This window comes from Calidris pugnax, unplaced genomic scaffold (assembly GCF_001431845.1).
Source record: "Calidris pugnax isolate Ruff unplaced genomic scaffold, ASM143184v1 scaffold81, whole genome shotgun sequence".
In the NCBI taxonomy this organism is placed as follows: Eukaryota; Metazoa; Chordata; class Aves; order Charadriiformes; family Scolopacidae; genus Calidris; species Calidris pugnax.
Window position 1 is genome coordinate 7,450,626 of NW_015090880.1, and position 14,332 is coordinate 7,464,957.

A 14,332-nucleotide genomic window follows, 5' to 3' on the forward strand; every position below is an offset into this window, starting at 1 on the left:
CTCTGTGGATTTCCAGGTTGCCCAGTCATCCTGGTATTGCACGTTGGCAAAGAAATTAATTTTACAATCTTAAACTGGAAAATAAAGTCACTTTCAAATACAGCCTTGACATCTCCTTAGTACTAAAAACTTTTCCTTCTCTCAAAAAAAAAAAAAAAAAAAGATTGCTGGGGATTGGTCAATAGAAGCTGGGAAACAGCCTAGACAGACCTCTCTCACTATACATATATATACATACACTGGACTGGAAAGTCATGAGGGCAAGAGATATTTCATTACTTAAGTTCAACAGGTTTAAAGTCCACGCTGCTAACAAGGCAAGGGCAAACTAGGCATCAAAACAGATCTTCAGTTGTGACCTTCCTTAATGATTATCTAAAGTGTTCAACAGAATTTGGTTCCCAATTATTAAGGTCCCAATTATTCCGAGTATGGTATAAACCAAGGAAAAACAAGCCATTACTTGCAGCACCAGAACCTGCTATAAACAAAATAATGAATTTAATGGATAAGAAACACAGCAACTTTCCCAAAAAGTGCAGAAAAGAGTTTTCAAAAAGCTTGTATACAGAAATTATTTTTATTATTCACATATATCTTTATCCCATAATAACCTGACCAATATATTAAACTAAGGACTAGAGCTATAAGACGGACCATGCAAAAAGCTGTCACTAAAATATACAGATATCCAGCTCAAGGGAAAAAGGTTCATTAGATTTCCCATGACAATTTCCACTGAGACTGGCCTCACCAGGAAAGCATTACACACCGTTTGGTAAGTGAAGTTACACAGCTGCCCTATGCTGTCCCCTCATTTCGTACATCTACTAGGAGAGTCTGTTTATAAATACAATAAAATGTTTTGGTAAATGGCGTTGGCTGAATATGAATGTAAGGAGGGAAGGAGAGGGAGATAAACATTAATTAGTAAATACTAGTTCTTACACGTCAAGGTGCATGTGTTTCAGCTGATGGCACCTACCCACTTTACATATAACATCATTGTCTTAGGGCTATTTTTTAAATAAAAAGACCTTGCCACGGCCACCCCACATGAAGCTGAAAGTCTGTAAAAGCCTTTCTTGAAGTAAAACTACTACAATATGAAGGAGTATTCACGTTTTGGAACAGCGCACACTTCCGCTACCTACTGACTTAGCAAGGGCAGCCAATAGGCCCACCAAGAATTGTTACTAACTCATTCGCTTTGAAACAATCCTTACAAGTGCCAACACTTCATTAAAAATAAGTAACATTTTTGTAACAACTGTTCACAAGTACAAAGACAGTCAAGACTCAAAAAAGCAAGATATGACACCAAACCTGAGTTTTCACAATTGAATGATTTCCTCTCCTCCCACAGACACACAATACACGAACTTCTTTCTTACCACTTCCCCCAGGGAGGCAGCCACCATGTGTGCTGCTGGAGTCAAGTAAGATGTAGAGTCATGGTGCAACAGGGATTTCACATTCTCATAGGTGATAAAAAAAGCAGCAGCTGAAATTCAAGAATACATGCAGTCATTTAACTATTCCTCCATCACAGAACTAGCACAAAAACATTCAGAGGTGGATTTTGACATCTATGAAAACAGGTTATTTTACCCCAAAACAGTATCAACACAATATGCGAGATAACTCCTTCAGAAGTTCATGCTCTTGTCTGTCACTGGCAAATCTCCCATTAATATCAAAAGTGTCCGGACTTAAGGACATTTTTAGTATCGAGATAAGGAAAGATGTGTTAATTAGTCATGAATGTACAGCAGGTTTTGAAAAAAATGGTATCTTCCATATTCATTGATAGGAAGGGTAGAGAGGAGATTGATTGGTTGAATTGTACGGATGGGCTGTTTTAGGGTGAGGGAAAAAAAAACCCAGACAAAACACACCACACCCAACCCAAAACAGTTGATTAATTGTAAAGAAAACAAACAAACAAACAAACAAACAAAACAACAACCAACCAATATCCCAAAATCATCAATGTATCTGATACAAGTCTGCTACTCTGCAATGTGCAAAACTGTTTCAGTGGCAGTTATTAATAACTTCTTCCTAGCTATCAGCAGGTCAATATTTTGCATTTTAGCTCCATAAAAAAAATATTCCAAGCTTGTAAAGGACTTTACAATAGTCCCATCCAGTGAACAAGAAACATACAAGCCTAAACTGAGCATATCAACATGGCTGTGTTTATCCACTACAACAGTCAACTACAAAGGCACTTGCACCTTAAGGGTTACTCCTTCTCCAAAAGATAATTTCAGTTCTCAGTCATACGTTGGAAAGATAAAGCCACAGTTCAGATTTTGAAGATGTAAATCCTGAAAAAAACTGACATGTCTTGCGGGGGAACAGATTTTAATTGTAAAGAAGGGCTATGTGAATTGCCTTCTGCTAATCAAAAGATGCTTATCGCCTCAAAAGGAGATAACAGAGCAGACAAGATAAAGAACTGAATTTTTTTTTATATCATCTTATGAAGGACATCAAACATCTGAAGGTGTCAGTGGATTTGTCAGCAAAGTTCTCCTAACATTTACTATTGACAGCATAGCTTGCTACTTTCTTATCCCTCCCTACAAAGCCAAAAATGGATAAAGGCATTAGGAATTTTAGATGCCTTTACTCTGCAGGGACTACAAGCATTTACTTTTTTAAAGTTTCAGTTTCAAAAGTATTCCTGATGTCTTCTCATTTTAAGTGATGTAGTTGTTTTCAGGGCAAAAAAGACGGGCATAGCATCCCAAAGGCAACTAGCTCCAGTGCTCAAGCACTTTGAATTTTGATTCATTTCCAACGCCATGAAAGAGTGGGTCATGCGAAAAGCATCGAGGGCAAGCAAGACTCGAGCCCTCTTTGGCACTTGGAAATGTGTTAGGCTGCCCCTGCAAGTAAAGGACAAGCTTAGAAGACATATTCAGGAACATTTCCAATAAGTAAGGGTTGCTTTTCAGAGTAAACATACAGCAGCTTTCATTCCAGCTTTGCTCAAAGAGTTTCTTTAATATGGTACAATTCTAGAAACTGCTCTTCACAGTTAGAGGTGGACTCACAGAATCCAGTCACCTACAGGAGAGGACGCCACAGACACAGATGTCCTATACCACACAAGTTCCCACTGAAACAAGACAAAGCACAATCCAAAGAAAGTTTACCATTTGGAAAGGATCCTATAGCAGTGGAAGGAACACCAGCATAGATGCCACGAAAACCACCAGCCTTCCTAAATCCTTGGGGACTCTGCAGTCTTGTTTTTACAGTATCCAGTGGAAAAAGGATCAAATCAACGCAGACGCCAGCAACACCACCAGCCTTCAAGACAAAACCATGGAGTATAGTGCATTATTATTCATAGGGGTGAAGCTGTGGTGTTTACGTGAGTAACTGAGGCACATGCCTAAAACAAAGCACTACTGACCATATCCTTTCTGATGTCAAATTATAAACTGACAGATGTTTATTTATGTGAGTAACTGAGGCACATGCCTAAAACAAAGCACTACTGACCATATCCTTTCTGATGTCAAATTATAAACTGACAGCTACACAGACCCCAATAGCTTCTATAGCTTTGACAAGGAAGCTTCAACAAAAGGAAGAAAATAATAGATATTACAACTTTTAAACCACTTTTAAGGTATTTTCAAAACAACCTCAGTGTTTTGAATAGTACAAGCAAAGCAATTCAATAACTACCCACTACACATAAAAGCAAGACAGTGAATGCCACTTATCAAAATGACACAGCACAGAATGACCGACACCTCTGGGAAGTCGTGTGATAAGATCAGGAAAAGACAGAAGCAATTCTGCTTCCCCTGCAAGCACCTCCAGAGAGCATATTCACATTTTCCTAGCAAACGTCTTCATTTAAAGTGTTAGCCCTTCATTTGTTTTGTTGAACAAAACCAAAAATAAAACTGCTTTATTTTCTTTTGCTGACAAAATCCTACAGGGGAAAAAAAAATATATTAAAGAAAGATGTTTTCAAAGTCATAAGGAAAATGGGAAGTTTTAGTTGAAAGTCATTTCAACTAAAGTGCAATCTTTTTCCAGTGCCAGTGCTTCCAGATGACTTTATTTTTTAAAAAAAAGGTTCCCCAAGACATGGCTGATCTGTAGAAATTAATTACTTGTCAAAAAGAGGAGGAAGAGACTGAAACAAATAGGAAAAACTAATTTCAAAACAAAAGAAAAAGAAACAAATATCAATAGTTAGCATTAATCTATTATGAAACATTATTCAGATACACTGGTTTTCAAAACAGGAGAAAATAGTTTGAAGTCTATCTCATCTTGAGCATCACACAAGAAACAGCTGCACAGATTTTTAACTTTGCCTGAAAACAAATCATGTGTTACTCAATTTTTTTTTCAGGGCCAACAGAGGATTCAGAGAGGTGTTCAGAACCTACTACTAAAGTTTTAATCAATAAGTTAATTACTCTTTTAATCTATTTGGCTATTTTGCATGTATTGATTGTTCTTCGCTCTTTTTCATCAAAATCCTTATCTGCTGAAAATAACATTGATCAGATTTAATCTACCCATCTGTTAAAACGTGAATCAAAAGTTACTAATTGCTTCTTCAGTTTTCGAAGTTCTGTATATTAGATGTCATTTAAATTCATGAAGCAGCTAATAGAGCACCTGCCAGAGGGCGACAATACCTGTGCTCTTACGCCATCTGCAGAAAACAGTAATGATTTTTCGATAATAAGACAACTAAAACACACCTTGCCCCCCACCTTTCACTAACAGCAGCATTATTATAAGTCAAACAGCCGAAAAACCTTTACCAGGAGTTGGATATACCCGGTAAGCTAAACTCCATCAAAACGATTAAACAAAACCAGGATTTAACTCTAACACATTGGACCATGATCTTGCGGAGTGTTTGGGGCAGGGAGCTGAACTCTACAGCCGGCCCAGGCCCGCAGCTCTCCTCACTCTACCCCGGGGCAGCCAGGCCATGATTTTCCACAGGGAGCTGAGAGGAGTGCTAGGTATTTCCAACACGGTGCCTAGCTCTGGAGAATGGGGGCTTTACCCGCTCCTGCGGGTACACGTTGAAAAGCAGCTTTTAGGGCAAGAAATGCAGCGCAAAGCACAGGCTTCGCAGTGCACACACACAGCAGCGAAAGCCGGGCCTGGGGAGACCCAGGGCGCCTCTCTCCGGCACCGACACCCCCGCCCGGGGGCGGCTGTGGAAACCAAGGAGAGACGAACCGAAGCGCCCTCCCGCCGCCCCTCAGCGCGGTGTGGGACCGGTAAGACGAGGTCGCCGCGTCGCCTTGGCAACGGGCAGGCGCGGCCCCCGCTCACTCACCGCCAAGGCCGCCCAGGACTCCCGCGGCTCCATGCAGGGGTGGCGATAGGGGGAGGCTGCACGGACACGGCGCAGCCCGACTCCCCACACCACCGGGCAGGACTAGAACCGTGTCAGAACCGCGTCCCCAGCGTGCACATGGGCGCAGCCATGTTGTTGCCCCTGACCCGCGGTCAGGCGGGAGCGCGCCGTCACGGCGCCTGCGCCAGGCTGCCGCGCATGCGCACGGCGGGCCACCACACCGCCCCTGGAGACGCCCCCCTTCCTTCTGCCTTCAGAGGGCCCTCAGGGTAGCGGTGGAGCGATAGCGGTGCCCATTAACACTAAACCTTAATTAGTTCTTACTTAATAGCGATTTGCGGTGCGCTAGCAGCCGTGCTGCTCCAGAAAAAGAGGGAGGAGGAGGGGGAGAGGCGCTTCCTGCTGCCCCCGAGGTGTGGGCCTGAGGTGCTGGTGGCTGCTGTGGTGGCTACTGGGCATCACTCCACCTGTGACTGTAGTCCAGTTAGAAAGCAAAACCTACGCCATTGAAAAAAAAAAAAAAAAAAGGCGTTTAGAGGGGAAAACGCTTCTGAAGTCACTTGGGGTTTATTCCTCAGTTCATGACAGCAGCGCAGGCACCCAGTGGATGGTGCTGGTCACGCCGTCCTGTGGAGACTTTCCATGGGCCATCCCTGTGAAGAGCAGATCGGAGCAATGCACAGGGAAACCAATGAATCCTCCTGACCAGGGTCATCTCTGCTGCCAGTTTCTGGGAAGCATGTTTGCTCTCCCTGGAGGGAAAATGCCATTTTTCACTCACATCTCTTCAGAATCATAGAATGGTTTAGGTTGGAAGAGACTTAAAGATCATCTACTTTCAATCCCCCTGCCCTGGGCAGGGACACCTCCCACCAGACCAGGTTGCTCCAAGCCCCATCCAGCCTGGCCTTGAACCCCTCCAGGGATGGGGCATCCACAGCTTTCCTGGGCAACCCGTTCCAGTGTCTCGCCACCCTCACAGGAAAGAATTTCTTCTTAATATCTAACATAAATCTCACCTCTTTCAGTTTAAAACCGTTACCTCTCATCCTATCACTACACTCCCTACAAAGAGTCCCTCCCCGTCTCTCCTGTAGGCTCTCTTCAGCTACTGGAAGGCCATTATAAGGTCTTCCTGGAGCCTTCTCTTCTCAGGCTCTGTTTTTTGTATTTGTGTCTCTGAGGCCTTTACCCCATCTCCACAAAGGGCATTCAAATCCACAGTGGTTTCAAAAGTTGCACAGAGGATTTTGGCACAGGGTCCTCACATAATCCTCACCCAGCAGGAAACCACACTTGAAATTACAGGAAATACGATTCCAGGGGAGGGAGAAGGGGCAAATGTTGGAGAGCACTCTAGTACATGCGGAGCCGGAAAATTGGCAGGCTTCAATTCAAGATTTCCTTGGCTGCGAACGCATCACTTGGGAAGACTTTGGATGTCACAGCAGAGGATGTGATGATGCTTCACGTTTCACGTTCTCAGCATCAGTAACCGCCTTCAGGCACCTCAGCTCTTCATCAAACTGCTAAGGGTGTTTGCAGGTGGGAAGTACCATGATGTCCTGGCCGGCAACGTCTGCCTTCAGCAGCGCAGTGATTGACATCAAAGTGGAGTTGCCAACTCCAGCAAATTTATTACAGCTCTCCTGCAATGCTGTAATTTTTTTCTGGGCTGCCTCGGTCCCCAGAGACAGGCGATGTTAAAGCAGTCTTCATTTAATTTAGTCTTCATTTTCATTTGAGTGAAAAGCACAAAGCTCTGCAGGCAAAAATAGAAAGAAACTGAATGTATTATATTTCTCAGCCTCCTTTGATTTTTAAGGCAGCTCCTTGGTTTTGTGGTCCTCACTTAGAATTTCCACAATAAACTGGCAGGTTATGAGTACTTCATTTTAAGTTAGGCTTTGTTGTGTTTATCAAGCATCACTTCTTGGTTTCATATCAGGACATGATCAAACAAGTGGTCTTCTTTGAAATTACCAGCACAACTGTCCCCAGCGTGGCTGTCTGACCACCTTTCCTCCAAAGCCCACAATATGCATGAAGCCTAAGGCAAGCCAGTTTGCTGTCCTAGGAATTATTCCTGAAAACTTTGGTTCTGATTCCTGGAAGAAGCAGGAGCCACAGTTACATATTTAAGTTGTAATATAGTGAAGACTGGATTGTGAGCAGTTATTACAGTAACACCCAGCAGAGTACCTGGCTTTCTGAAAGAACCGTGCTATTTAGACAGAAATAAAAATGACCTGAAATCTAGCGTTTCCAGCTGGTGTTGTGGCAAGTGGCTAAACAAACACAAAAGCTGAAAGTCCCTCAGTTTCCAAGTCCACATCTGTCATCAAATTAGGTACTTTGGAGCAATATTGAGGGAAAAATCAGACATCTGCAGTAAATGAAGCATGCTTTTAGAGTTACTGCTATCCCCATACAACCCACTGATGGCAGCACTTAAAATGAGACCTTATTCCCCCATGTGCCCAGGAGGTCTCTTTATGTAAAGGTTCTTGGGGTCATAGCAAGCATTTTTCACATTGTTCAGTGCAAAGCTTTCAGATACACTCTGTGGCAGCGACTCTTTTATTTATCACCTTCTGTCAGAAGAACTGCTGCTGCATTAGAGAGGTCATAACCTCCTATTCTTCCAAGCCACTGTCCTGTCTGAAATGAACAAGTTCTGCTTAACGCCGCAGGCCAAACATTAATCTTTGTGATAAGTCCTTCAATGGACTCCCCCTGAGCTCACAGAGTAAGTTGAGTGAAGCAAGAGATCTGTTTTCTCATGTCCTTTCTTCCTTGTGAGGAAACGCTGCGGGACCTCCCCAGCATCTCCACTGCAAGTGAAGAAGATGGGCTGAGCAGAGAAACCCAGCACAGGCAAAGGAAGTGTCTGGTGTCACCTGAACGATGGATGTTTGTGGCCCCATACCTTCGATTAACCCTGCTTTCAGCTCATTCATGGTCCTGTACCTTCTCCCAAGGCTGCTTCCAGCTGTGGCTAAAGCTCAGTGGCTGGAGGGCAAGCTGGGGAGGCTGAGGAGCAGCCACGTGGTGCTTTTCCCAGGCACTGTGGGTACAATACCCTGTAGCAGAGGAGAGAATAGACAGTTGTGTCTGTGCTTCTGCCAGTGCCAGAACAGCTTCATGACCACTGGGTTCTCACTCAGCTCCTCCTTTCATCTCCTTTTTCATTCCCTGCTCCTCTCTTTCTCTGCCTTTCCCTGCCCATGGCTGCAGGCTGGTAAGACTGCTTTTAAAAATGACCATTATGCCTACAGCACCTCACCTGCTTCCCTCAGCCTTTGCAGCACATAAAAGCCTTGGCAAGAGATGAAAAGCCTTTTAATTATAGTATAAAGAACATATTGCATCTATGGATGTATTGAGCGGGATATGAGCTGCCAACAACATAGCAATCCTCTAGCTTATGCTTCGCAAAAAAAGGAGAGATCATAGGGAATGAAAATTGGCGGCTGAGTTTTCTTTGTCATAGAATCATGGAATACCAGGTTGGAAGGGACCTTAAGGATCATCTGGCCCAACCTCTCCTGGCAAAAGCACGATCTAGACAAGATGGCCCAGCACCCTGTCCGGCTGAATCTTAAAAGTGTCCAGTGATGGGGAATCCACCACTTCCCTGGGGAGATTATTCCAATGGCTGATTGTTCTCATTGTGAAACATTTTCCTCATGTCCCATCGGAATCTCCCCAGGAGTAACTTGTACCCATTACCACTCGTCTTTTCCAGATGACTCTCCATCTTCTTTGTAGCCACCCTTTAAGTACCAGAACATGGTGATAAGGTCTCCCCTAAGCCTTCTTTTCTCAAAGCTGACAAAACCCAATTCTCTCAGCCTTTCCCCATACAGCAGGTTTCCTGGTCCTTTGATCATCTTTGTGGCTCTTCCCTGGACCCCCTCCAGCCTGTCCACAGCTTTTTTTGTATTGCAGAGACCAAAACTAAACACAGTATTCCAGGGTTACTTAAGCACCATTTTGAATCTATTTCACATTATTAATCCTTCCCCTGGTACATCAATGCACATGTACAAAAATGTCTGTATGGGTCTATGTATGCATTTCTATATGTTTGTTCACGTGTATTTCCCTCCCCAGCCTCTAGCTCCTATAGGACGTCTGACACCAGCAGCAGAAGATATATTGATCTGGTCATAACGTATTAAGGCTGCTGAAGAGCAGATGTTAAAAACAGACTTCTTGGCATATATCAGCCCCTGGCGGTATCAGTCGCACACATGTTCCAGTTTATTTATTAAAGCAATTGCTCTCCTCATTCTGTTTATTATCTTCCTCCTGGGCAATTCAGGCACATCGGATCCAAGCCCTTCCAGTCAGTCAGCCCTTCTTGGATCATCGTTTTTGCTTCAGCTCAGACAACACCCTGCAACCCTTCCTTCCTGAGAAACGGGGCCCGTCCCACTGTTCTTAAAAGCAGATGGAAATTTATCTTGGCATAAATATAGTGAACATAAAGACTCAGGGATCCCTTGAATTTGATACTAAGCAGGTACATAATGGTGCTTCTGGAGTTGCCTCCTTCAGAAAAATGAAAATTAGTTTAATATTATTCTAACACCTAACCAGCAGCAGACAGCTGGACCTGGATGGGCAGCAGTTTTTCCAGTCTCTCCTCATTCTGTCAGTCTCCCTTTTGCTGCCTTAACCTTCCTGTAAACTACAGGGAAGGCTGGTTTAATGTGGATTTTAGATAAATTTTTGCCACTCAGACACCATAAGCTCCCCCTCATGCTTACAGTAGCAGTCCCTGTTCTTAAGAAATCTGGCAGGTTTTAGGAATTTTGCTGAAATACTAATTGCAGTAAATTTTTATGGAAACAGATGGGGGAACCAGACAGCCAGAGATTTAATAACTCCTTTGAGTACTTAGCAACAGAAACACTAGTCCCCAAATTCATTAAGGAAAAAAAGTGATTAATGAAGATGTAGATTTTGCATAATGATAGAAAACCTTAAACTCTACAACTTTCTGATGATCCTTATTTATTCTGCCTTATTGGCTGCCGGGACAATTGAAGATGAATGGTCTAGGAAAGACAGAAAATGTGCATTTTAACTACTGGGTAAAGTAAGCGAAATAACGATCCAGTGGCAATGTAACGACCTTTTCCATATGAACATGTCTTCCAAAGACTCTCTGCAGTTAGTCTTACAGCACAGCTGAGTTAATCTAATATTTCCATTTAGCACATACGAGAAATGGAGGAAAATCTTAATTATGCCTGCATTTGAGGTTATAGTCCAAACCCCTGACACTGGAATCACTCACATCTGTTCTCAGCTCATTTTGTGGGCTGATGCAATGACTTAGTTGACTCAGGAAGCAGAGTTAAGAAAAAGTTTGCAATGTGATGGCCCTAAGCTGCCCAGACAGTTGTGCATTACCAGAAGGTCCCAGAGGAACATCCCTAACATTCCCACAGAGCAGCTGGAAGTGGGACACGAAGGTTCCTTTGGCCACTGAATTGCTTCAGTCATTCTCCTGGTGAGTTAATGCCTTCCTCTGTTTAAAAAAAAAAAAAAAGAGGATTAACTGACCTCTTCCAAAGGCTGCGACCAATGTAAATGAAACAGAGGGTGGGTTGTCCCCTCCTAGGAGAAGGAGTGGGTGCGATATTAGTGCTGGAGCCACTGGCCCTCCACTTCCAACCAGTACGGACCAGCAGGAGATCAGGGCCATCCTGGTGGAGGCCCAGCATGACCCCTCAGGCTATTTTACTACACCTTTTTAAGGAAAGACTCAATTAAAATTGGATTTCCTTGAATTTTATGTTTTTGGAGAGCTGGCCACTGACCCCTCCCTGTTCCATGGGGATGAATAAATCCAACATCCCAACGCCGTGGCCCTTGCCCTGGGCTCCTGGGAGAGGTGGGTGGCTTTGGCTCAAGGATGACCCTTACCTCCATCAGCCTCCTGGCAGAAATAAATTGCAATTGTTTCTGTACAGACAAGGAGCAGTATTTTAGAAAATTAGTTCATTGCCAGCTATTTACTCAGCTCAGGTTTTTTATCAGCTAAATTCCTTCACCGGCTCCCTGGGAGCATGGCTGATGGGAAGTGCTTGCAATAACATATAGAGCAGCCACCACGGCCGAAATGATCCACCTATGGGGAGATGCTGCTGAAGAAAGGAGCTTAAGGGTTTATTTGAACAGCTAAACTTTGGCATGTAAACCACAGCTATTTTTTAAATGTAAACTGTAAAAATAAAGTTTGATTTAAAAAATGTGCTGTGTGCTTGGTGCTGTGTGCTTGAAACAATTCATTTTTAGTATCACTTAATTCAAGGAAAAGTCTCTCTCAGTCTGTTTTGGCTACTCAGAGAAGCACAAAGAAACAAAAGTACATAGTGTGCCACTTCACAGGGAGGAGAAGGCTGAAGGGTTTCAGAAGGACCTGCTGCTGGGGCATGTTGCCTGCCCCAAAACTCCTGCACATCCCTTTTTGCCACCACTCTGCACTGCCACCTATGTCTTGTAAGACCACATGAAGTCCTGCTTCATTTTCTCCTTCTCCATATCCATGGATGGCAGTGGAGTGGATGGAGGTGACTGCTCCATGGAGAGTCTCATCCCTAAATCCAAAACAGAGACAGGGTGTGTGAGCTGCCCTGTCCCCAAGGAGGAGGTCAGCAGTGAGGGAGGAAGGCTGCTTTCCTTTTCCATTTTCTAGTAACTGAGTCACCCATTGCAAGTCAAACCCACAGCGATGCCCTAGAGGGAGCAAAACAGCAGCTCCAGAAGAGCTGGGAATGGGGCTTTGCCCGCACCCAACTCCGTTTGACAGGTTGTCCGTACAGGTCTGCTCACAAAGCCCAAACTACACAGCATTATTTCTATGGGTGAGTGGCTTTGACAGCTTGGTAGCTCCACTACCTCTTTCTAGAAGACTCACCATGTCTCCAGCAAGCCAAGGTCTCTGAGGGGACACGTGTAGCTCTTCTACCAGCTGACGACCCATCGGCCAGCATTGCCCAGCCAAGCTATCAGCACCCTGCAGACCCAGTTCTTCTCCTCGATGCTGTGCTGTAGCTCGTTGCCTTCACCGTCACCATGCTGCTGTCGCTGACAAAGGGACAAAAGTAGCTGTGTTTTGCAGAGCTGCGGTGGTGTGAGGTTTTCAGCCAGCAGCACCAGCATTTCAGTGGTCTGTCAGGAGAAACGGAGACAAACGGGGTTGTGGATAGCAGGTTTAAACACACAAGGCCTGGAAAAGCTGCACTGAAAAAGGTTGGAAAGCTCTGCGTAAATGTGTTGAGGGACTCAGTGCCCTGTGCTGCTGTTGGATGCTCACTTGAAGTCGTAGCCCAGCACAGATTGTACCTCAACCTGGACAAGTTAAATGCCCATCTGTACACAAAGTTTGATTTTTGGATTATGATCAAGCAGAAGAGGTGACTAAAACATTTGTGGACCTAAGCATTGGGGTAAAGCGTTAATAATCAAGCGAGGCTGGGATTACAGCGATACAAAAGTGCATTAAAACAGGATCTTGGGAATCTCAGTATTGCCTAAAAAATTTCAGATTCATAAATCTTGTCAACTGCAGAAACTTAATTTTCTTGGGCATTTTACACTAATCTCTGGGTACCCCGAGCCCTGGACCATTGCTGTAACAGCCACTGAATCCAGCAGCCGAGTCCAAGCCCAATAGTCAGGATGTGATTTGCCGTCGCAAAAAGTTGTCCTTTTGATCCACGATGCCCCTGGACAGCCACGCTGCTGCTCTTCTGCCTGAGGCTCCCACTGCCTTCTCCCTCTGTGCACCTCTGAATCTTTCCTGAGGTGCTTCAGTCTTGTCTCAGCCCTGCCTGCGAGACATCTTCCGTGTTTTCTTTGATATTGTGGAGCACAGCCCTTTGGTGAGAGGCAGCCGAGAGGTCCTTCCCAGGAACAGCGGAAGGAGGCTGATGACAAGAAATACTTGTTCACCCTCCTGTGACTTTCCAGGGCCCTCTTCCTTTTCCTTCTGTTTTGCAGGGAGAGAGACTTGCCAGCTCTCCTCCTCTCAATAGGATTATCGGAGCTGGTTTCCGACGTGAAGTTTCCCAACGGTGAAAGTTTCTGATGGTTTCTTTGTATCGTGCCATCGTGAGGCGCGTTGCCATTCCCAGCCGATAACCTATCATCCGTATTCTCTCGCAGAAAAGCCATTATCTAAGGGAAACACAAAAGCATGGGAACAGAGGCTGTTTTCCTATGGGGAAGGAGAAGCGTATGACATGTGAATTTGCCAGATGTTACCACTCTGAATCTTATTAAAATATGCCCTGCGCTGACCACAGCTGCTTTATCTGTACGTGGAAGGAGTCTGAAGATAAGAGGCATTTTTACTGACAGTGCTGTAATGACCGGGCAGCCTGGGAGAAATTCCCTGACACGGCACCACAATTTCTTGAAAATGTACAGGCTGTTGACCTAGGTTTTATGTAGTCCTGACCGCTGCTTCGTTTGACGGTATCCTTCTTTCGCATCTATTCAGACAAACTGTGTTCCAGAAAATCACACCATCTCCCAACATTTATGTTAGGTTTAAAGGGACCCATCTTTCTTCCAGCTCAGATGATGCCTCAAGGCATGCTTTTAAGTTCTTCTGACAGTGTCTTGTGTTTGTCTAGTTGGAAACATTTCAAGTGATTCAAAAATTACACACTGCTGGTTAAAAGATCTATTCTGTATATATTTATTTCACATCTTCGGGCTTTTTAGAGGAGGCTGTTTCAATTCTCCGTCCTCCCCTTCCCTCAGTCCCTCTCATCTCACACCCAGGAGTGCTTTGGGGCATGCTGTGGGGATGGAGAGGTGTTGAAGGGCTTGAGCTCGGCTTGCCCACACTTTGAGCTGGCTTGGTCCATGCTAGGTCAGATGCAGAAGACAGCCACATCAGCTCCTCCATGGCCGCTCCTAAGGTTGTACTTCATTGTGCACAGC

General features: G+C 44.4%; 1 protein-coding gene across 2 annotated transcripts in view; it reads right to left on the minus strand.

The window, feature by feature from the left end:
- The window catches only part of SLC25A26 (solute carrier family 25 (S-adenosylmethionine carrier), member 26), a 90,111-nt gene extending 84,605 nt beyond the window's left edge, over positions 1 to 5,506 (minus strand). For both annotated transcript variants that reach the window (XM_014946766.1, XM_014946765.1), the window contains exons 1-3: positions 5,342 to 5,506; positions 3,168 to 3,324; positions 1,395 to 1,504 (exon numbers count right to left, since the gene is read on the minus strand). In XM_014946766.1, the coding sequence (XP_014802252.1) occupies positions 1,395 to 1,504; positions 3,168 to 3,324; positions 5,342 to 5,374 (300 nt within the window). In that variant the 5' untranslated portion in view covers positions 5,375 to 5,506. The remainder of the gene's footprint in view (positions 1 to 1,394; positions 1,505 to 3,167; positions 3,325 to 5,341) is intronic.
- Positions 5,507 to 14,332: the final 8,826 nt, after the last annotated feature.